Source organism: Fringilla coelebs, assembly GCF_963513975.1.
Source record: "Fringilla coelebs genome assembly, chromosome: 12".
Lineage (NCBI taxonomy): Eukaryota > Metazoa > Chordata > Aves > Passeriformes > Fringillidae > Fringilla > Fringilla coelebs.
The window spans coordinates 4,006,762-4,029,433 of NC_140038.1; the positions used below are offsets into that span (position 1 = coordinate 4,006,762).

At 55.7% G+C, this 22,672-nt stretch overlaps 2 protein-coding genes across 7 annotated transcripts in view; both read left to right on the plus strand.

Annotated features, from left to right (window-relative positions):
* The first annotated feature begins 107 nt into the window (after positions 1-107).
* Positions 108-20,990, plus strand: UBL7 (ubiquitin like 7). 5 transcript variants are annotated; one of them, XM_084213693.1, is made up of 12 exons: positions 108-129; positions 796-984; positions 1,410-1,544; positions 2,088-2,170; positions 2,270-2,354; positions 3,399-3,456; positions 4,519-4,652; positions 4,779-4,828; positions 5,411-5,578; positions 6,746-6,868; positions 8,716-8,870; positions 8,958-9,137. In XM_084213693.1, the coding sequence occupies exons 2-11, from the start codon at positions 801-803 to the stop codon at positions 8,851-8,853; spliced, it is 1,158 nt and encodes a 385-aa protein (XP_084069819.1). In that variant the 5' UTR covers positions 108-129; positions 796-800; the 3' UTR covers positions 8,854-8,870; positions 8,958-9,137. The 5 variants fall into 5 exon arrangements, with proteins under 5 accessions (XP_084069819.1, XP_084069821.1, XP_084069820.1 ...); XM_084213695.1 differs by having other exon boundaries at positions 111-124; positions 8,958-9,138; XM_084213694.1 differs by lacking the exon at positions 8,958-9,137 and adding an exon at positions 20,862-20,990 and having other exon boundaries at positions 112-179.
* Positions 20,991-21,144: 154 nt separating this feature from the next.
* The window catches only part of SEMA7A (semaphorin 7A (JohnMiltonHagen blood group)), a 33,334-nt gene continuing 31,806 nt past the window's right edge, over positions 21,145-22,672 (plus strand). For both annotated transcript variants that reach the window (XM_084213690.1, XM_084213691.1), the window contains exon 1: positions 21,145-21,297. In XM_084213690.1, the coding sequence (XP_084069816.1) occupies positions 21,183-21,297 (115 nt within the window). In that variant the 5' untranslated portion in view covers positions 21,145-21,182. The remainder of the gene's footprint in view (positions 21,298-22,672) is intronic.

The window sequence follows — 22,672 nt, forward strand, 5'->3', positions numbered from 1 at the left end:
CGTGGCAGAGCCAGCCAATCAGCAGCGCCTTAGCCTCGAGAGGGCGTTACCGCCTGCTCTGTCGGACTCGATTTCCCAGCGCGCACCGCGTTCCCCACAGCGCTTCCGCTTCCGGTCCGGTGGGGTGAGGTAGCGCGGAGCTGTGAGGGCCTGGGGGGGCACGGCCGGGCCCCCGTGAGGTGGGGAGGGTCTGAGGGGAGAACAGCCAATGTCCTCCTGCGCTGAGGGTCTGGGGAACAGGGTCGGCATCCCCCTGAGCTGAGGGGAAAGTCTGGGGGAGCACGGCCGGGGGATCCCCCTGAGCTGAGGGGAGGCTCTGGGAGGAAAACAGCCAGGATCCCCCTGAGCGCTGGGCGGGGAGCCACGGCCGGGATCCCCCTGAGCTGAGGGGGGGATCGGGGCTGTAGGGACGGGGAGCCACGGCCGGCATCCCCCTGAGCTGAGGGGAAGGTCTGGGGGAGTACGGCCGGGGGATCCCCCTGAGGGGAGAGGAGGGTCTGGGGGGAACACGGCCGGGATCCCCCTGAGCTGAGGGTCTGGGGGGAACATGTCCCGACCCCCCTGAGCTGAGGGGAGGCTCTGTGGGGAACACGGCCGGGATCCCCCTGAGCTGAGGGGAGGCTCTGAGGGGAGCACAGCCGGGACCCCCCTGAGCTGAGGCGGGGGTTGGGGCTCTGGGGACGGGGAGCCACGGCCGGGATCCCCCTGGGGGCCGGGGTTGGGGCTGTGTCTGGCTGGGGCCGATGGTGAGGGAGGGCTCGCTGCGTGCGGGGTGTGACTCGGCCGTGTCCCCAGGCGCCATGGCCCTGCCGGAGTGGCACATCGCCGTGAAGCTGGCCGAGCAGCCGCTGGCCCCCAAAGCCATCCTGCGCCTGCCGGAGACCGAGCTGGGCGAGTGCCCGCTGGGCGGCTGCAGCATCTCGCACCTCAAGCAGCTGATCACGGGCAAGCTGCAGGAATCCATGCCGGACCCCGAGCTCATCGGTGCGTGCCCCGTCCCGCCGCTTGGGGACACCCTCGGCCCGTCCTCGCCGCGGCCGGGACGCCACATCCTGTTGCTGCTGGTGGGAGGGCTCGGTCGGTGTTCGTTCCCTTTCTCCTTGGGATCACGGCGCTCCAGCCGCGGCAGTGCCCTTGCTCGGGAATATTTGGGCTTTCCACCAGCTCTGTGTCCTTGTGAGAGCTCTCATGAGAGCTGAGAGGGAGGTCATCTCTTACGCAGGTGGTGACTCTGCCATCTCCTCTAGATCAGCTCTGTGATTTCCCTCCTGATTCTCAGCTCCACAACTTCCCTGTGTTGTTCCCTAACCATTTGGAGCAGCTACAGCTGCTCAGTAACCCCTTGGGCTCCAAGGCACACCTAGAGACGCCCAGCTGGTTCTGAGAGCACTGCTGGTGTTTATCTTCAGGTGTTTTTCCCCCAGACCTGATCTACTGTGGCCGGAAGCTGAGGGATGACCAGACCCTGGATTTTTATGGAATCCAGTCTGGCTCCACTGTCCATGTCCTGCGCAAGTCCTGGCCTGAGCCTGACCAGAAACCAGGTGAGGAGCTGTGGGCATTGCCCCTTGGATTCTCCTTGGGATCTGTTTTATCAGGGACTGAGGAACAGCTTCCCTAGGGATTCACTGCTGTGGAGGTTTCCAGGGGAATGAATCCCCGTGTTTGGGAGCTCCCCACCTCTCCCAGCAGCACCTGGGTGTTGGTTTTCCTGCTGACACAAGAGTAAAGGAATGAGCTGTGCAGCGTGGAGAGGGATCATCCCTTCCTTAATTGCCCGTGATCCATTCTAGGGTGCTGCCAAAGGATCTGGAGCGAAGCCCCGGGGATGAGCAGGCTGCTGTGTGCCTGACTGTACAAAAACAGGAGCTTGAGCTGGCATTCCTCTAATGGCACATGTGGGAGGATATTCCTGACTATTTTTATGATCTGAGGGAGCAGCAAGTCATTACTCTGCAGTGACTGCACCCGATCCAGGGATGTTAGAGGATCCCTGTCGCAGCATGGCGGTCTCAGTGGGCTGTGGAGTGGCTTTGAGGGCCGACAGAGGCCCAGCTGTGTTTTGTTGTGGTGTTTTCTCCCCTCAGAGCCCGTGGATAAGGTGGCAGCAGTCCGGGAATTCCGTGTGCTGCACACCGCCCTGCACAGCAGCCCTGCCTACAGAGATGCTGTGAGTGCTCTGCTCCCAGGGGGAATTCAGCTGTCCCCTCCCTCTGGGGACAGCCCCTCAGTGGGTGACATTCCCAACCTGCTCTGCTTTCCCTGGCAGGTCTTCAAGATGCTGGGAAACAAGGAATCCCTGGATCAGATCATTGTGGCTACTCCTGGCCTCAGCAGCGACCCTGTGGCTCTGGGTGAGTCTGGCTGTGATCCAGGATCTGAGGAAGGGTTGGATTCCTGACAGGGAGAAGGGAGAGTTCAAAAAAACTTTCATTTTTTTTGTCCCTTTGTGGAGCATGAGAGGTGGTGACTGCTGAGGTGTCAGTTGTGCTCCATTGGTGATGTTTGGGGATGGATCCTGGCTTCAGAAGGGCCAGGGAAAGGAGGGATGGAGCTCTGTCTTTGGCTTCAGAAGGGTCAGGGAAAGGAGGGATGGAGCTCTCTCCTTGGGGATGGATCCTGGCTTCAGAAGGGCCAGGGAAGGGAGGGATGGAGCTCTCTCCTTGGCTTCAGAAGGGCCACTGATGGGAGGGATGGAGCTCTCTCCTTGGGTATGGATCCTGGCTTCAGAAGGGTCAGGGAAGGGAGGGATGGAGTTCTCTCCTTGGGGATGGATCCTGGCTTCAGAAGGGCCAGGGAAAGGAGGGATGGAGCTCTGTCCTTGGCTTCAGAAGGGTCAGGGAAAGGAGGGATGGAGCTCTGTCCTTGGCTTCAAAAGGGCCAGGGAAAGGAGGGATGGAGCTCTGTCCTTGGCTTCAGAAGGGTCAGGGAAAGGAGGGATGGAGCTCTCTCCCTGCTGCAAAGTGCTCCAAAGTGGTTGATTAGATCCAGCCTGTTGTGGGATGGTGGCAGCCCGAGGCAGGTGGAATTTGGGATGTTACAGAATGGTTGATTAGATCCAGCCTGTTGTGGGATGGTGGCAGCCCGAGGCAGGTGGAATTTGGGATGCAGTCACAGCCTGGCTGCAGGGAGCTGGCGCCAGCTTCCATCCTGCCCTTGAGGTGGAGCACCCACGGGTCTGCAGGAAAAAGCCCCGTCCCTTTTGGTCCCTTTTGTCCCTTGGGTGTGTGGCCTCTCCAGGAACACAAAGGCTTCAGAGGAACAATGGAAGTATTTGTGGTGTTTACTCATGACTCATTTCCTGAAAAACAATTCCTATTTATTTGTCCCTGCAGCTTTTGTGTGACTGGCTCCTGTTTGTTGTATCCTGTCTCACTGCCTTTCCTGGTCTTTTACAGGAGTTCTGCAGGACAAGGATCTGTTCTCTGTGTTTGCAGACCCCAGCATGCTGGACACGTAAGTTCCCCAGCTGGGGCAGTGATTCAGCAGTGTCTGTGTGTCACCTGGGTGGGACAGAGCTCTGCTCCTGCCTGCCAGGCTGGGTCATTCCTCTCTCAGGAAACACAGATCCACCACTTGGGTGCATCCAGAGTTGGGAGGCAGGGCCATCATCATCTCTAGATCAGGGTTCAGACCTGGATGAACTGCTCACAGCAGAGAGCTGCTCCCATGGGAACCTTGGAAAAGTCAGCATAGGTCCAGAAGGATCCTTGGAGAGCCAAGGAATGGTCTAATGTGAATCCAGAAGGATCCTTGGTGAACCAGGGCAAGGTCCAACATGGGTCCAGAGGGATCCTTGGAGAACCAAGGAAGGGTCTAATGTGAATCCAGAAGGATCTCTGGTGAACCAAGGCAAGGTTGGGTCCAGAAGGGTCCTTGGAGAACCAAGGCCAGTCCAACGTGAACCCAGAAGGATCTCTGGTGAACCAAGGCAAGGTCCAACATGGATCCAGTAGGATCCAAGGCTGGGTCCACCATGGGTCTAGAAGAATCCTTGGTGAGCCAAGGCCGGGTCCAGAATGATCCTTGGTGAATTGAGGAAAGGTCTAATGTGAATCCAGAGGGATCCTTGGTAAACCGAGGCAAGGTTGGGTCTAGAGGGGTCCTTGGTGAACTGAGGCAATGTCCAGCGTGGCTCCAGAAGGATCCAAGGCCAGGTCCAGCATGGATACAGAAGGATCCAAGGCCAGGTCCAGCATGGATACAGAAGGATCCTTGGTGAACCAAGGCCAGGTCCAGCATGAATCCAGAAGGAACCAAGGCCAGGTCCAGCATGGCTCCAGAAGGATTTGTGGTGAACCAAGGCCGGGTCCAGCATGGCTCCAGAAGGATCCGAGGCCAGGTTCAGCATGGCTCCAGAAGGATCCGAGGCCAGGTTCAGCATGGCTCCAGAAAGATCCCTGGCTGCCTGGAGGAGTTCTTGCTGAGTCAGGGGGTTGGTGGCTGTGTCCCGGGTGCCTCAGGGCTGGTTCCTGGCCTGCCCCATGCCCTGGTTCAGCTGTGCCCCTTTGTGCCCAGGCTGATCCCGGCTCACCCCGCCCTGGTGAACGCCATCGTGCTGGTGCTGCACTCGGTGGCGGGCAGCACCCCGCTGCCAGCCCCGGACACGTCCTCGCGCGCCATGGCCCTGGGCTCCTACCGGGACATGCCAGGTAAGTCCCCGTGGAAGGGGAGCTTGGTGCTGAGCCTGTCCTGGCTGCTCAGCCATAAACTCCACAGGGATCTGCTCCTGATTCCTGCTGCTTTGCCACATGCTTTTATTCCCCTTTCTGGTGCAGGTGGCTTTCTCTTTGAGGGGCTCTCTGATGATGAAGATGACTTCCACCAGGTAAGCAGCCAAATTGGTGAGCACCTCATTTTGGGTTTAATTTGTAGCCCTGAGACTCCCAAGCTCTTCCTTTCCTGTCTGTGAGCAGCACGAGCTGCCCTGGCTCCCCAGGGGCATGTGGAGACAAACATATTGATCCTGGCTGCTTTCATGCTGCTCAGGAGAGGGTTTTCCTCACTACTGAGCACACAACAGGAAAATGGAGCAGAGGAAATGCCCTCACAGCCATAGTGGAGCGTGGGAATGTTGATCCCTGCCTTTCTGCACTCTTTCTCTCCATAGGACAAAGGGTTCTGTATGAAAAACTGGATGTGTGGGTCCAAACGTGCCTGTAACAGGGAATTGTTGTGTTCCAGGCTAACATCACTCTGGTTTGGGGCTGGTGGATGATAGATTGAAAGGTTTCCTGCCAGTTTCCACAGCTGACTCTGTGGAAAAAAGCACATCCCGCTCTGGCTTGTTTGTCTTTCAGAATTTCCACCCTTGGAACATTTGGGGATGGTAGGACAGGGATCTGTGGTTTGACTGGGACACAAACACTGGGAGAGGTCACAGCTGGGGCTTTTCTCTCTCCCCACACAGAGCACCAGGTCCACCCCTTCCAGCAGCACGTCCGGCTCGCGCCCGGCCTCGCTGGGCTACGCGGGAGCAGCAGGGCCCCGGCCCATCACCCAGAGCGAGCTGGCCACAGCCCTGGCCCTGGCCAGCACCCCCGAGAGCAGCTCCCACACACCCACCCCAGGCACACAGGTAACACCTGGGGCTGCCACACCTGCCTCTGCATTCCCTCAGGGATGGGTTCTCTTCCCTCTGATCCCACCCCGGGCACCCAGGGAACAGCCAGCACCAGCAATGCTCTGGGCTGCCACTCCTGCCTCTGCATTCCCTCAAGGAAGATTTCCCTGGGTGATCCCAGCCCTGGCACTCCTGGCTCTGCATTCCCTCAGGGCACAGTTCCCTGTGTGACCCCAGCCCTGGCGCTCCTGGCTCTGCATTCCCTGAGGGAGGAGTTCCTGTGTGATCACAGCCCTGGCACACCTGGCTCTGCACTCCCTGAGGGATGAGTTCCCTGTGTGACCCCAGCCCTGGCACTCCTGGCTCTGCATTCCCTCAGGAAGAGTTCCCTGTGTGATCCCATCCCTGGCACACCTGGCTCTGCATTCCCTCAAGGAGGAGTTCCCTGTGTGATCCTATCCCTGGCACACCTGGCTCTGCATTCCCTCAAGGAGGAGTTCCCTGTGTGACCCCATCCCTGGCACACCTGGCTCTGCATTCCCTCAAGGAGGAGTTCCCTGTGTGATCCCAGCCCTGGCACTCCTGGCTCTGCATTCCCTCAGGAAGAGTTCCCTGTGTGATCCCATCCCTGGCACACCTGGCTCTGCATTCCCTGTGTGATCCCAGCCCTGGCACACCTGGCTCTGCATTCCCTCAGGAAGAGTTCCCTGTGTGATCCCAGCCTTGGCACACCTGGCTTTGCATTCCCTCAAGGAAGAGTACCCTGTGTGATCCCAGCCCTGGCACTCCTGGCTCTGCACTCCCTGAGGGAGGAGTTCCCTGTGTGACTCCATCCCTGGCACACCTGGCTGTGCATTCCCTGTGTGATCCCAGCCCTGGCACACCTGGCTTTGCATTCCCTCAGGAAGAGTTCCCTGTGTGACCCCAGCCCTGGCACACCTGCCTCTGCATTCCCTGTGTGATCCCAGCCCTGGCACACCTACCTGTGCCTTCCCTCATGCAAATCCATGGGATCCCTATCTTCCACACAATCCCAGGGACAGCCAGCACAGCCTGGATCCGCTCTGGGACGCCTCCCCTCCCTGCTGGAGGAGCTCCCTTCCCCTTGGGATGGAGGATGAGGGGGTGCTGCAGGTGTTGCTCTGTGCTGGTTCCTTCTCCTGACCTGTCACCTCCTCCTAGGGCCACTCCTCCGGGACGTCCCCGATGTCATCCAGCGTGCAGTCGGGGACACCCATCACCAACGACCTGTTCAGCCAGGCCCTCCAGCACGCCCTGCAGGCCTCAGGGCAGCCCAGCCTCCAGGTCAGTGGCAGCCCCCTGAATCCTGCATCCCCCTGCATCTCCCAGCTGCCTCCTGTGGTGGGATATCACTGGGCTACCTAAAAACAGGGGCCAGACAACTTGAAGGGAATAAAAAGCTGTTCTGTTTATTGTAGGGCCTTCAGGGATATTTGGGGCAGATGAAGCCCCCCCAGGGGCTGTACCCAAAATGGAGCAATGATCACAGGTTTTCATACTTCTATAAATGTGGTCCATTTGCATATTGGGGGTTAATCTTCTAATTACACCTTCAGGTAATGATCTCATTTACCCCAAGTTCCTAAAAACAGAGGCCAGACAAAATAAAGAGAATAAAAAGCAGTTCTATTTATTGAAGGGCCTTCAGGTGCATTTGGGGCAGGTGAAGCTGCCCTCCTTCCCCAGGGACTACACCCAAAAATGAACAAGGGCTCATGGTTTTCATACTTCTATAAATGTGGTCCATTTGCATATTGGGGGTTAATCTTCCAGGTAATGAACTCATTTACCCCAAGTTCCTAAGAACAGAGGCCAGACAAAATTAAGGGAATAAAAAGCAGTTATATTTATTGAATGGCCTTCAGGTGCATTTTGAGCAGATAAAGCCCCACAGGGCCTACACCCAAAAATGGATGATGGCTCACAGGTTTTCACACTTCTATAAATTTGCTCCATTTTCATCTTGGGGGTTAATCTTTAATTAAACCTTTGGGTAATGAAGTAGTTTACCCAAAGTTTGTTCCTCCTGCTCACTTTTGTTTACATTTCTGGGGCCTGAGGCAGTGAAGTGTCCTTGATTGCCAGGCCTGGAGAGGAATTGTTGTGTCTGCCCAAAATGGGAAAGCAGCAGCTCACACTGTACATGGAGTTTAGGATTATACAAAGAATTGCAGGATTATTACAAATGTATGAAAATATAAAAGCTAAAGTCCTAAGGCATCATCACAGCCACTGCAGAAGTACTGGGTGGAACTGGGAGGGAGGTGTTATAAATTCATATTTTATTGCTGGCTTTTTGCAAATATGAAGATGGATACTCTAAAGAACTTTTATTTCTGCTATTAAGAAAAAACTTAGACATAGTCATAGTAGTAGCTAATATATTTTTTAAATATCCCTCAAAGACACACCCAGCCATAATCTTTACTGTCTTTATCTCCTATTGTTCTTTATTAAACTTTTACATTTTACCAAAAGAACAGACCACATTTTTCACGGGGGGTGGTGGCTTTGGGGACTTTGCAGCATGACTGAACTTTCAGGAGCTGTTTGCACAGCAGCTGAGGTGGGTGAAACACACGTTCACTCTGCTGTGAACATGTGAAAAGTTTAATAAAGGACAGTGGGAGACAAGAAGCACAGAGCAAAGGTTATTATGGCATCAGCCAAGAGCCCCCTGTTATCTTTGGGGACACCCCTTAAACACCTTTTAATTCCATCAGCCCTTGGCACATTCACAGCCCCTTGTGCACAGTCAGCTTCTCCCCAAACTGCTTTACGTGTTCCAAGAATTGTTTAGCTCATCTCTTCTTTGGATCTGCTTTTTTAGGCCATGTGGATTCCTGGGTTGTGGTTTTGGTCCCTTTTTATCCCCTCCAGCAGAGGGTGAGTGCTGCTGGCTGGCAGATGTGTGCAGGTGTGCTCATGCTGTGCTCACTGGGTGTTGTGCCGTGCCAGCAGAAATAAAAACTGGATCTTTATAACAGAGTCACTTTAGCACCACACATCTAAAATCCATTTTAATATTTGCAAAAAGCCAATATTATAACGTGTATTTATAACACTGGGCAGTGGGAAGGGTTTTCCTGCTGGGATTCTCATCCCAACCTTCTCCTGTTTGCTGTGAGCAGAGCCAGTGGCAGCCCCAGCTGCAGCAGCTGCGGGACATGGGGATCCACGACGATGAGCTGAGCCTGCGGGCCCTGCAGGCCACAGGAGGGGACATCCAGGCTGCCCTGGAGCTCATCTTTGCTGGGGGGGCCCCCTAAATCTTCCTGCAGGACTGGTGAGTTGTGCTGAGGCAGCAGCTGGGCTGGCTCTGTGCGTGGGGAGCGCCGAGGGCAGCTCCAAATCCTCTCTCCGACCTCCTCAGGACTCGGCACGGAGAAGGGAAGAGGTGGCTCGGTGCTGGGGACGTGGCCCCTCCGGCTGTGCTGTGTTTTATCTGTCACCACCCTCTGCCTGTTGTTTCAGTCCCTGCATTAAATGGGCCCTGCTCAGTTCCCTGCCTGCTGTGTGGGTCGTGCTCTGTCCTGCCTTGTGTTGCAGCTCCCAGCAGGGCAGGAAGGGGAAGCGTCGCTGGCCAGGGGTTGTGTGCAAATCACAAACAGGACAGGACTGCTGTGGAACACGTCTCAAGCTGGTTTATTTTCCAGCATCACTCTCATTACTTGGTTATGACAATGGGAAGATGCCAGCAGCAAAGAACTCAGTGTTTACAACTGACTTTAAAAGTTTTTTGACCAGTCAGACAAAGCAAAAGCACATTGGCAGTAGTTCCATCCCAGCACTATAAGCACACGTCCCTTCTGTTAAAACAATGTTTGCTTATCTCAAATACAGTACCTGCTTGTAAGCCTTAATTTGCAATGCACACAGCTCTATTATTAAGCTTAAAACTTCCTCATATCTCACTAGATATACTTTTCTGCAGCTTGAGGAGTTATTCTGGCCAAGTGTTAATACACAGACCATTGTTCTAGTTGTCCTTCTTTTCTACATCTTATATAACTTCTCTGCTGACAAATCTCATGGCTATCACTTAGGTCTAATTGCAGTTCTGCTGTCTCTGAGGCATGCTTTCTGCAGCTTTCCCAAAACCCTCCTGATTTTATGGATTCCTACCAGTGAAAGCTCTGCCTCGGTGGAATGCGGTGCTTTCAGCAGAGGGCACGGCCACCACGAGGTGACAGTGACAAAGAAATGACAAGGGCTGAGTGGGAGCTGGAGAAATGCCCGGTGTGGGTTCCACCACGTGCGGTGGCTGCAAAGCCAATTAACGGCGTTTGCCTGTAATTGCAATCAGAGGGGGCAGCCACAAGCCAGGCCTGGAGCCGGGCCCGGCATCGCTCCGACTGCGTTAACGAGGCGTGAAAACGGCAGCGGGTTCTGGGAGCAGAGAGCGCTCTCCTGCTTCACCTCCGGGCTGCTGGGCTGCCCTCTAATCCCCGGGCGAGCTCTGTGATCCTCGCTGATAGCATCTCGGTGTCACCCCGCACACGCGGGATTGTTCTCCGCGGGGAGCCCTGCGCTGATAGGCTTTAATCCTGTCGAGAGGATTAATGCCCGAGGGAAGGAAGGAGGGGCTGGTTTTGTGCTCAGTCTGGAGCAGATAAGATGTGATGGACGTAAATGGCTTTCCTGACACCCTCCCGGGTCTCTGCTCTCGGCACACACTGGGATTTTATGTGTAAGAAAACTCGTTAATCCCTTCCCATCGCTGGATCCTGCCTTTGCAGGGCAGGACAGAGCACATGCACAGCATCCTCCCTTCCCCTGCTGGCAGCCCCAATCCTCCGGGATAACCGCGGATTAGCCGGATCGCAGATGCTCCTGCCCTCAGCTGGGGAGCATTGCAGGCTCTCCTGGCCACCAGCACGTCCAGTTCGCCTTCCTGCACCACCTGGATTCTCCATTTAGGGCTGGTTGCTGTCCCAAAACTGTGTTTTTCGTGTCACTCCTGGGATATTTGATCCCTCTGTTGACCCACGTTTGGCATGAAGCCGTTTTCTCTGCTATTTCTGCTTCCCAACGCCCCCAGCGAGCCGAGAACTGCCTGGATTTTTTTGGGGTTTTTTTCTTTTGGGGCTGGAAGTGACTTTTCCCAGATTTCCTTTCCCAAACGGCAGGGCTTGGCTGGGAGCAGCAGCTCAGGCACATGCACTGGCTGCAGCAGAGGAGAAGTTGGCAGCGCTGCCGCTCACGACATCGCTTCCCTCGCCCCGGCAGAGCCGTGCCTGAGCACAGGGGGAGCTGCGGGGAGGGGGAGAGGCTCTGCTGCCTCCTGCACGGCTGGGCAGCGACGGAGCTCTGCTGCAGCAGCTCCTGCAGCAGCTCCTGCAGCAGCTCCTGCAGCAGAGAGGCAGCTCGGAGGGGGCTGGGAGCGGTTCTGCAGCCGCCCCGGGGCTGCGCGTTCCTGCTGGCAGCCTCACGTGGGAGGAATGCTCAGGGGTTTTGAAGGGCAGAACAGCAGGGAAAGGCTTGAAAGGACAGGGTTAGGTTGGGTATCAGGGAGGAATTGCTCCCTCTGAGGGTGGGCAGTGGATCCCTGGCAGCGTCCCTGCCCATGGCAGGGTGGCTTTAGGGTCCTTGTCACTCATTGTGAGTGGCTGAGCACGACAGAGACAGAGCAAAGTGATGCCTGTTCCTTGTGCTCCATCCCTGGAGGTGCCCTGGCAGCTTCCCCTGCCACGCTGGGAGCAGAGTGGATCTGCTCTGCTTGGCTCTCACTTCATCCCTCCTGCCCCTCTCACACTCCATTCTCCAGCCCAGCAGCCCCAGCTGGGCTTTACTGGGAGCAGACTGGGAAGTAGGTGTTGCCTGACCCTGGAAGAGGAGGAGGTCAGGCCACAGTTCCCCAACGTCAGCAGGGACCTTCTGTTTGTGACATCAAAGAGCTGATCTTGGTCTGCTTCCCTGCTGGTCTCACTGGGGCTGCCAGGACAAGCTGTGACAGCAGGGATGGATGGCAGCAGCTGCTTTTCCTCCCCTCTTTTCCATAATCCTGTTTTTCATCCCACTGCTGGACACCTGGAGGGGGTGGAGGTTTGGCTGGGCCCTGCACCATGTGTTTTCTGGAGCCCTTCTTTTCCTTGTCTCTCTCATTTTGGGCTGATTTGTCTCTGCTGGTTCATTTTCCAGCAAAAAGGTGGAGTGGAGGCAGAGCAGAATCTCCCAAGTGGCTTTTGCAGTGCCTCAAGCAATGCTGGCTCCTTGCTCCCCCAGCCTGAGTATTCCCAGTCACATCCTGGGGCTCCACACCTTGCCCTGAGCACATAAATTCCAGAAAACCAGTGAAGGTGACTTTCCCTGATTCTCCAGGATTTGTTGGGCAGGTACATCCAGCAGGAACAGCAGCAGGAATTTGTCTGGCACAGCCTTTGCCCATCAACTTTCTTTTTCTGCAGAGGTTTCCTGGCTGCTCCCGGCTTTGTCCTTGTAGAAAATGCCAGAACACACCAAAATTTTGAGTTTTTCTTCCTTTCCCAGCTGTGTGCTGGTTCAGTGAGCTGAGGGGTCTCAGGGAAGGGACAAAAGAAGAGGGGACAGAGGTGTCCTTGGCAATAAGGACATTTTGGGCTTGCTCTTTCTCAGGGAAACTTTGGAGAAAGGAGCAAAGTTCTGATTTGGGAATTTGGGACAGCTGATGAGGTGACAGCATGGAGACAGGGCAGGTGACACATCCCAGTGACCTGTGTCCTGTGGGGTTTGCTCCCTTCCCTCCATGAATCATTTTCCTGTTAGAAGTGACAAAAAGGGAGCTCTGATTTCAGCCCTCAAAGCTCCCTTTTAAGGTTACAGAGTTGAGAGGCCCCACGTGATCCACAATAAAAACTATTTTAATTTGGTGAAAGCAGAAATGGGCTGAAAATGTCACCCTGTGAGAATATTTCTATTTCCTTATGTTCCCTTTTATATTTATAGTGTTCTAATATTCATAAACGTGTCCCAAAATCCCTTTGAGAGGGATTTTTTTCCCCCCCCTCTATCTCTGAAATAAATGCTGATTTAAGAGCAGGGTCTGCTGGTTCAGCAGGGATGAATTAATTCAGGCCTTGAGTTGGAGCTGTGGGGTTCCACTCCAGGAGCCATAAAAGCATCAGAGGGGATCCAGAATTTCCTTTTTTTCCTTCAAGGGCCAAGAACAGAGACTGGAGCAAAACTTTGGAGCAGGGTGAGCAGAGAAAAACCCATTTCCAAGAGATTTCCCAGCACCTGGCTGTCAGAGCTCGGGGCACTTTCAGAGCTGGGTGTTGGGAACAGGCCCCACACGAGGTTTGTCCTTCAGCTGGCCAAGCTGTGGCCTCTGTGTCACCCCTGGGGGTGGCCCAGGAGGAGCTGTGGGACTGGGGCACGTCCAGTAAAGCTGTGAGGGTTCATTTTGGGGTGCACTGGGGCAGGAGGAGGTGACAAGGACAGGGCAGCCAGCAAGGACATTGTCCCTTGATGTCACTGGGGCAGGAGGAGCCAGCCCAGCAGGTCCCAGCATTTCCCTGCATGGTGCTGGATTAAAGTTCTGGAATTGTCTACCTGGGGAGGTGCTGCAGTCCCCATCCCTGGGTGTTTAACACAGCCTGGATGTGGCTCTGGGTGCCAGGGTTCAGCTGGGGAGTTGGGGCTGAGTGATGACCTCGAAGGTCTCTTCCAACTCAGTCATTCTGTGATTCTGTGAAATTCTGGGGGTTTGTGTGCTGCTCCTGAGCATCCCCTGTGTGCTGCAGGATCTGGGTGCTGCAGGATCTGTGTGCTGCTCCTGAGCATTCCCTGTGTGCTGCAGGATCTGTGTGCTGCAGGATTTGTGTGCTGCTGCTCCTGAGCATTCCCTGTGTGCTGCAGGATCTGTGTGCTGCAGGATCTGTGTGCTGCAGGATCTGTGTGCTGCTCCTGAGCATTCCCTGTGTGCTGCAGGATCTGTGTGCTGCAGGATCTGTGTGCTGCTCCTGAGCATCCCCTGTGTGCTGCAGGATCTGTGTGCTGCTCCTGAGCATTCCCTGTGTGCTGCAGGATCTGTGTGCTGCAGGATCTGTGTGCTGCTCCTGAGCATCCCCTGTGTGCTGCAGGATCTGTGTGCTGCTCCTGAGCATTCCCTGTGTGCTGCAGGATCTGTGTGCTGCAGGATCTGTGTGCTGCTCCTGAGCATCCCCTGTGTGCTGCAGGATCTGTGTGCTGCTCCTGAGCACTCCCTGTGTGCTGCAGGATCTGGGTGCTGCAGGATCTGTGTGCTGCAGGATCTGTGTGCTGCTCCTGAGCATTCCCTGTGTGCTGCAGGATCTGTGTGCTGCAGGATCTGTGTGCTGCTGCTGAGCATTCCCTGTGTGCTGCAGGATCTGTGTGCTGCAGGATCTGTGTGCTGCAGGATCTGTGTGCTGCTCCTGAGCATTCCCTGTGTGCTGCAGGATTTGTGTGCTGCTGCTCCTGAGCATTCCCTGTGTGCTGCAGGATTTGTGTGCTGCTGCTCCTGAGCATTCCCTGTGTGCTGCAGGATTTGTGTGCTGCTGCTCCTGAGCATTCCCTGTGTGCTGCAGGATCTGTGTGCTGCAGGATCTGTGTGCTGCTCCTGAGCACTCCCTGTGTGCTGCAGGATCTGTGTGCTGCAGGATCTGTGTGCTGCTCCTGAGCACTCCCTGTGTGCTGCAGGATCTGTGTGCTGCAGGATCTGTGTGCTGCTGCTCCTGAGCATTTCCCTGCATGGTGCTGGATTGAAGTTCTGGATTGGATTTGCCTGCCCAGGGAGGTGCTGCAGTCCCCATCCCTGGGTGTGTTTAACACAGCCTGGATGTGGCTCTGGGTGCCAGGGTTCAGCTGAGGTGTTGGGGCTGGGTTGGATTTGATGATCTTGAAGGTCTCTTCCCACCTGGTCATTCTGTGAATCCTGTGGGTCTGTGTGCTGTTCCTGGCCCCTCAGGATCCCTTTGTGGGCTTTTTCTGGCTGCCCAGCAGCTCTGACCCCGGAGGATTCTCAGTTACACAGCATTTAATCACCTCAGCTCCTGCCAGCTGCTGTCTGCTCAGATGAGTTCCCAGCTGTTTTAATGCCTTGTGAAGGCTGACCTAGAGCAGAGGCCAGACAGAGCTCAAGAATAAAGCAGGAATTTATTAGGAGGCCTCCATGGATCCACCTTGGGCAGCACAAGAGCCCAGCCAGGGCTTCAGCCAAGGTGAACCGAAATGGTCACAAAAATGGACAGCTGGTCGTGGGCTCTGTCACTTTTATAACTTCTGGGCCATTTGCATATTGGAGTTAATTGTCTAATTACAGCTCCAGCCCATGCAGTCCCATCCTGCTGGTTCTTCTGTCTTCAGTCAAAGATTGCAGCTCCCATGGGATCCCCAGGATCAGGGATTGCAGCTCCCATGGGATCCCCAGGATCAGGGATTGCAGCTCCCATGGGATCAGGGATTGCAGCTCCCATGGGATCAGGGCAGGATCAGGGATTGCAGCTCTCCATGGGATCCCCAGGATCAGGGATTGCAGCTCCCATGGGATCCCCAGGATCAGGGATTGCAGCTCCCATGGGATCAGGGCAGGATCAGGGATTGCAGCTCCCATGGGATCCCAGGATCAGGGATTGCAGTTCTCCATGGGATCTCAGGATCAGGGATTGCAGCTCTCCATGGGATCCCCAGGATCAGGGATTGCAGCTCTCCATGGGATCAGGGCAGGATCAGGGATTGCAGCTCCCATGGGATCAGGGCAGGATCAGGGATTGCAGCTCTCCATGGGATCAGGGCAGGATCAGGGATTGCAGCTCCCATGGGATCAGGGCAGGATCAGGGATTGCAGCTCTCCATGGGATCCCAGGATCAGGGATTGCAGCTCCCATGGGATCCCAGGATCAGGGATTGCAGCTCTCCATGGGATCAGGGCAGGATCAGGGATTGCAGCTCTCCATGGATCCCCAGGATCAGGGATTGCAGCTCTCCATGGGATCAGGGATTGCAGCTCTCCATGGATCCCAGGATCAGGGATGTTGTTTCTGCTCTGGAGCCCAAGATTTGGATCCTTTGTCCTTGGTGCCCAGCTGGAGCAGGAATTGTTTTGTCTCCCTGCTCTGTGCAGAGCTCACCATCCCCTCATATGAAGCCCAGACCCACCCACTAAATCTGAAAAATAGAAAAGCTAAACCTGAGGCATCAGCTATCCCCATTTCCCCCCTGAGCTGATCCCTGTCCCAGAGCAGGTGACAGACAGCATCAGGAAGGACAGATGGGACACGGGAGGAAAGGGAAGCTCTTCCCTGCCCAGCCCAGTGCAGAAACGAGCCAAAGGATCTCTGGGGACATGCTGCTGGAAGAGATGGAGCACTCCCTGTGTGTGCTGTCCCTGTGTCACCACAGCCACCGTCCCTCTGCGTCACCAGGCCCGGGGGTGGCTCTCAGGGGTCACACTGTGGAGGAGAAGCAGCACAGGGACCTTTCCCTCCCCTCTTTTTCCGTCTCTCCCTTCCTGTCGAGACAGATCCTGCTGCTGGAAGAGCTCCAAGGTCACAGCCAAGGAGTTTGCTTTTCCTGAGCTTGGGTTTATGAGGCCAGAGAGGGCTCTGGCACTTGGCCCAGCAGCTTCTTCAGAGCCAGGTGAGTTTGTTTGGACTCCCTGCAGAAAAATGCTGGCTGAAATTCCAGGCAGATTGCAGAGGGGTCAGACCTTAACCAGCTGTGTGCAGGAGGATTTTGTGTCTCTGCTGAGGCTGATAAGGGGTGTTATCATCTTGGGTGGGGGATGGTGGTGCTGGACCCTACCTGGGCATTCCAGAGCTGCTGGCAGATGTGGGAATCTCGTTTTGGGGAGCCTGAGACGTGGCCATCCCCACTGCAGTGCTGCCCTGGAGCACAGCACTCAGGGAAGGAAGGCTCAGGAGCTGCAGAACGCTCTGAACCTGCTGGAACCTCACAGGGAGCTGCCATGGAGCTCTCAGGGTGGGAGCCTGGTGAGCAGAGCCACCCATTCCTGTCCTCTGTGTTGTTCTAACCTTGTTCCACTGGCTGAGACTCCACGCTGGATTTTGTTAACTCTGCCTTTTTGGCACCCCTGCCTCGTTTCCTGCCCCAGCAGCGAGTCCCCTCTTGTGGGAAATGAATTTGGAGAAATTTCCCCAAGTTTGATATTTGTTTACATACAAATACATACTCTGTAAACCTACTATTTTTTGTTTACATAGTGTGTAAATATACACACTGTGTAAACATACTATTTGTTTATTATCAAATATCAAACTTGTAGAATTTTCTACAAATCCATTTCCCACGCCCTCTGAGGATGTGACACCTTCAGATGTGATGCTCCAGAGGGGGTTTGGTGACTGTGACCAGTAAATCACGTTGTGACACTGGTCTGGAAGGTCCTGGGCAAGCCCCTGGGCTTTCCTCTGGAGGCACAGGAGGAAGGGGACTCCCAGCTGGGGTTTTGTGCTGCTCTCAAAATCAGAGTGCAAATCAGCTCGGTCACGAGTTCCCTTCTGGCCAAATCTCTTGGGGGGTGAAATCTACTGGGAAACCTCATCTTGGGGGGCACATGGCTCCTCCAGCCCTTACCTGAGTGGTTTGTAAAGCCCTGGGGGTGGCTCTGAGCTCATTTGGGCTCCTTTGGTGGCACTTTGGCAGGACCCAGGGGGGAAGTTGTGCCAACTGCTCAGAGCCCCCAAACTCAATCCAGCTTGAAGAGGTGAGCCTGGAGAGCTGGGAAGTTCCCAAATTCTGTAGGGCCGTGGCCTTGGGGAGGGATGGTTGAGGATTTTTGGTTGCTGCCTGCAAGGAATGTGAGCTGTGGGAGAGAATTTGGGTGTGGAGAGCAGAAACTGCAGCAGCTGATAAAGGATCTGCTCTGCTCACTTCCCTCCTCACTCTGTCAGCACCACGAGGAGCTGTGAGGGGATTTCACTGATTGCCACTCCAAAGCCAGCCTTCTCAGGCAGCCTGTTCCCAAAATGAGGGCTGGGAGATCTGATCTTCCAAAAAATTCTGTCCCAGCCTCCTGGGCTGTCAGTCCCTCCCACAGCTTTAGTACAGGATTTTCCAGGTGCAGCATCCCAGCTTTGTCTGGGAAGAGTGATGGAGAAGGGGATGAGGAACATCCTCCATTCTGTGTCCAGTTCATCCCAATCTTATCTGGGAATGGATGATGGAAAAGGGGGATGAGGAACATCTTCATCCTGTGTCCAGCTGATCCCAACCTTGTCTGGGAAGAGTGATGGAAAAGGGGGATGAGGAACATCCTCCATCCTGTGTCCAGTTCATCCCAATCTTATCTGGGAAGGGAGGATGGAAAAGGGGGATGAGGAACATCCTCCTCCTGTGTCCAGCTGATCACAGTGGAAAAGGGGATGAGGAACATCCTCATCCTGTGTCCACCTGATCCCAACCTTGTCTGGGAAGTGCTCATGGAAAAGGGGGATGAAGAACATCCTCCTCCTTTGTCCAGTTCATCCCAATCTTGTCTGGATGATGGAAAAAGGGAGATGAGGAACATCCTCATCCTTTGTCCAGTTCATCCCAGTCTTGTCTAGATGAGGGAAAAGGGGGATGAGGAACATCCTCATCCTGTGTCCAGCTCATCCCAAGCTTGTCTGGGAAGGGAGGATGGAAAAGGGGGATGAGGAACATCCTAATCCTGTGTCCAGCTCATCCCAGTCTTGTCTGGGAAAGGAGGATGGAAGAGGGGGATGAGGAACATCCTCCTCCTGTGTCCAGCTGATCCCAATCTTATCTGGGAAGGGAGGATAGAAAAGGGGGATGAGGAACATCCTCCTCCTTTGTCCAGCTGATCCCAGTGGAAAAGGGGATGAGGAACATCCTCATCCTGTGTCCACCTGATCCCAACCTTGTCTGGGAAGTGCTCATGGAAAAGGGGGATGAAGAACATCCTCCTCCTTTGTCCAGTTCATCCCAGTCTTGTCTGGATGATGGAAAAAGGGAGATGAGGAACATCCTCATCCTTTGTCCAGTTCATCCCAGTCTTGTCTAGATGAGGGAAAAGGGGATGAGGAACATCCTCCTCCTGTGTCCACCTGATCCCAACCTTTTCTGGGAAGTGCTCATGGAAAAGGGGGATGAGGAACATCCTCCTGCTGTGTCCACCTGATCCCAACCTTTTCTGGGAAGTGCTCATGGAAAAGGGGGATGAAGAACATCCTCCTCCTTTGTCCAGTTCATCCCAATCTTGTCTGGATGATGGAAAAAGGGGGATGAGGAACATCCTCATCCTTTGTCCAGTTCATCCCAGTCTTGTCTAGATGAGGGAAAAGGGGGATGAGAAATATCCTCATCCTGTGTCCAGCTGATCCCAACCTTGTCTGGGAAGGGATGATGGAAAAGGGGGATGAGGAACATCCTCCTCCTGTGTCCAGCTGATCCCAATGGAAAAGGGTATGAGGAACATCCTCATCCTGTGCCCAGCTGATCCCATTGGAAAAGGGGATGAGCAACATCCTCAGTCCAGCTCAGCAGGGTCCCTCTGTCAGTGTCACACCTGCTTTGTGGCACAGCACAGGTCCTGCCTGGCTTAGCCAGAGCTGAGATTTCTCTTGCTGTTCCTTTTTTCCTTGGAAGATCCGCCCTGTTGGTGCTTCCAAGGGTCACATTCCTGGCCGAGGGAAGGTAACAGATCTGGTTTTGTGGATAAAATCACCACAAGCCTGCTCGGGTGCCAAGTGCAATCTGAGCTCTCTGGGTTGCCTGGGCCACAAACATGATGAATAAAACTGTTCCTCTTGGGGAAAAAAATCTGTGCTTCTGACAAGATTCCTGGGGGAGGCTGCCTCCTGATCCGTGCTGGAAGCGAGGCGCATGATCTGGGAGAAAGCTGCTCACGAGTTGTGCTGGGGAAGTTCTGATCCCAGAGTGGAGCAGATGGAAATTTCTGCAGGAAGGGGCTGAGCTGCTGCCTGGAATCTGCTGCTGCCTGCTCCTGAGCTAGCAAACTCAATCTGGGAGCTCCTTCCCTGCTTTGGGAAGGGTGTTCTTCATTCCAACGCCTCCTGCACACCGGGCCAGGCTGGAAATGGGCTCTGGGGAAGCTGTGCTGCTCTGGAGGGTTGGATTTTCCTGGGGGTTGTGTTCTCCACATCCTGCCCATATCCTGGAATCGCTTTCTCAGATAATGATCTCATGGTTCTGGGAGCCAGGCTCCCCCCTGGCTGCCTTCACCCTTCCTTGTGAGGCTGCCCAGAGCAGCTGGAAGCGCTCCAGGACAGGCTTGGAGCACCCTGGGGCAGTGGGAGGTGTTGGACACCAAAATCCCTTCCACCCCAAACACTCCTAAAATCCAGAGGGGAGCTTGAGCCTGAAAACTCCTTTTTCAGGAGTGTTTTTGGGGGAAAACCCTCCTTTTTCAGGGGTGTTTTTGGGGAAAAAAAAACCCTTTTTCAGGAAGAAAACTCTTTTTTTCCTGCTGGAAACCAAGTGATAACGGGGTCTGGCAGCTCAGGGAGCGAACAGGGATCTGCAGCTGCCCCCGGGGCAGTTCGGGCTGAGCTCAGAGCGCTTCAGGGCTGGAAATCACCACGTCCAGAAGTGAGCGTTGTGTCTTCCCCCTGTAATTACCCCTGTAATTACCCCGGCAGCTGCGTGGCCAAAGAAAGATGAACCCACACACACAAAGAAACGCCGGGAAATCCCTGTGGCTCCTTCAAATCCACCATTAGCCGGCTCATTAATTTATTTTTGCTCCTTTCAGCCTGCCCCCCTTGCCCTGCCCCTGCTCGTCCCTCCAGGAGCGGAGCGGGGCCGAGCTTCAATCGCCGCTTCTTTAAAGGGCGCAGCTGCGGCTCCTTCCCGGTGGGCTTCTCCCATTCCGGTCACGTCCCGGCTCGCTCTCCGTGCTCGGAATGCCCCGCTCCTCTCATTAAGCACAGCCACAAAGGCTCCCGGGCCTCCCCGGTGGGACCTGTGCGACAATAAAAAGGTGACCGTGCCACCCGCGGGATGTCCTTTGGGGCAGCAGCCGCGTCACCGAGCTTCGGGATGCTCGGGCAGGGCTCAGCTTCCCGCCGGCTCCCGGAGCGTGACATCCACTCGGGGATGTCGTTCCCTGCCACGTGCGCTCGGGAGAGGGGGTGTGACAGCGCGGGGGGCCCGTGGTGACACTCAGCTGTCCCTAGGAGTGGTCCTTTTCTGCTGCCCCTGCCGCATCCCGCTCCTCCTGCATCCAGCTGCCCCCATCCAGCCGTTCCCCTCCTGTCACCGCGCCTGGCTCAGGGCACAGCCCCGTGTCACACCACCGCCTCTCTACCCCTATTTCCGTTCGCTCTCACTCGTCCCAACCTCTGTTTCCCCTCCGCAGCCCCCGCGGGAAGTTCTTCGCAAACCCCGGCCCGGCTGCGACTTTTCCACGGGGCACAAAACCACCGACACCTGCATCATCCCCTCACCGCGGAGAAGACGGAAAACCCACAAAAAGCCCCCAAAGCCCCCCGGTAAACGCCGTGCCGGAGCTCAGGTGTGTAAAGGCGAGCTGCTAGAGGTTTTACTCCATCTTTCCCTGCGCAAGGCCCGCCCTCCCCGCACCATTGGCTGCGCCCGGGCGCTCGCAGCCTTTTGTACGCGGGCAGATGCAGCTGTCGGCCCGCCCGGCTGCCGATCCCGGCTCGCTCCCGGACTAGGAATGGGCCGGAGGAAGTCGCCTGTTGCCCTCCTGGTGGCCCTGTGGCTCGGCCAGCTGGGCACGTGGGCAGCGGGGCGCCCCAAGGTGAACCCCAGGATCATCGCGGCTCCCCAAGGTGAGTCCCGGGCTGCGCCCTCGGGATGCGGCTGCTCCCCGCGCCGGCTCCTTCCTACCTGGGGCTCGTCCTTTGAGCACTCGGGTTATTTTTATTTCTTTTGTGTCCTCGGGGAGGCTTTTGGCTCTCGTTGAACGCCTGTGGGCTGAGGCTGTTGGCTTTTAATTGGGTTTTTAGACCGTTCTTTCTTTCTTTTTCTTTTTTTTAATGTTTTAAAAGCATTTTACTACGAGCTGGGCACATTAAAGGCTGTCGAAAAGCGTTTTTTCCTCCCCTGTCTGCTGGGTATATTAAAGGCTGTCAAAAAGCTCTGACACATTTCCTAACTTGCAGAAAGGAGAAGTATATATTTACATAGTTAATGCACTTATTTATCTGCTTGAACTCGCCCTGTTAGCTGCAGACGAGTTTGGGGAGTAAATATTTGCCGAGGACCGCCGGTCTCGGGGGAAAATTTACAAACGGCACGTAAGGACTTTGTAACCAGATCGGATCTGGGCGAACCCGAACAAAGAAATGTTTTCAAGGCTCCGAGCCTGGTGTGTCGGCGCTGGTTTCATCCCGAGTTTTGGGATGAATCCCCTCCGGGCCGGCTGGAACAAAGACCCCGTTGGCTTTGCCGGGCGGGCTCTGCAGCACAAGGGCTCCTCTGTTGCTCCCCATTCCCTGGCAACTTCCGAGAACGCCCATTTCCCCCGCTCCGTTCCGTGCCATCTGTTCTCCTCCGCTGGCATTTGCGTGCCCTTCCCGGGGCTGGCAGCGCGGCTCGGGGGGTGCTGGCCGTGTGCGCGGCTCGGGGGTGGCCTCTGCTGTCACCTTGTCACACAAAGGGGAGAGGCACCGGCGCGCAGGGCAGCGGAGGCTGCTCCGCTATGGCGTCACCGGCGGTGGCTGCGGGAAAAGGGGACGGGAGCTGCTGCTCCGGGGACGTTCCCGCTGTTCCCTACAGCGGCGGGGTTCGGAAATCGAGGGACAGGGAGGGATGGAGCGGCCGATCCCCACCTGTGTCCCTGCACGATGCTGTCGCTCGTCGCTCACCCGAGTCTGGGTGGCACCTGTCACCGAAACCAATCAGGGCTTTCACCTGCTCTCCTTCCTGTGCTTCTCTGTGCCTGTAATTATTTCGGAGAACTCGGGAGGGCCCCGAGCCAAGCGGGATTGCACTCAGGGAGCGAGCCGTGTCCTAGTTCACATCTCCTTGGTGTCACCTCTACCCTCCCGAAGTAGGGCAGTGGGTGAGCGAGGAGGAGGAGGAGGATGAAGAGACGGGCCGGGGGCTGCTGTGGCCGCCAGCCCTCGGCGCTGAACTTCCCTGTGGCCCGGGTTCACTGAAAGCTCAGCATGTTCAGCGTTCCGGGCTCAGCACGTGGCTGCC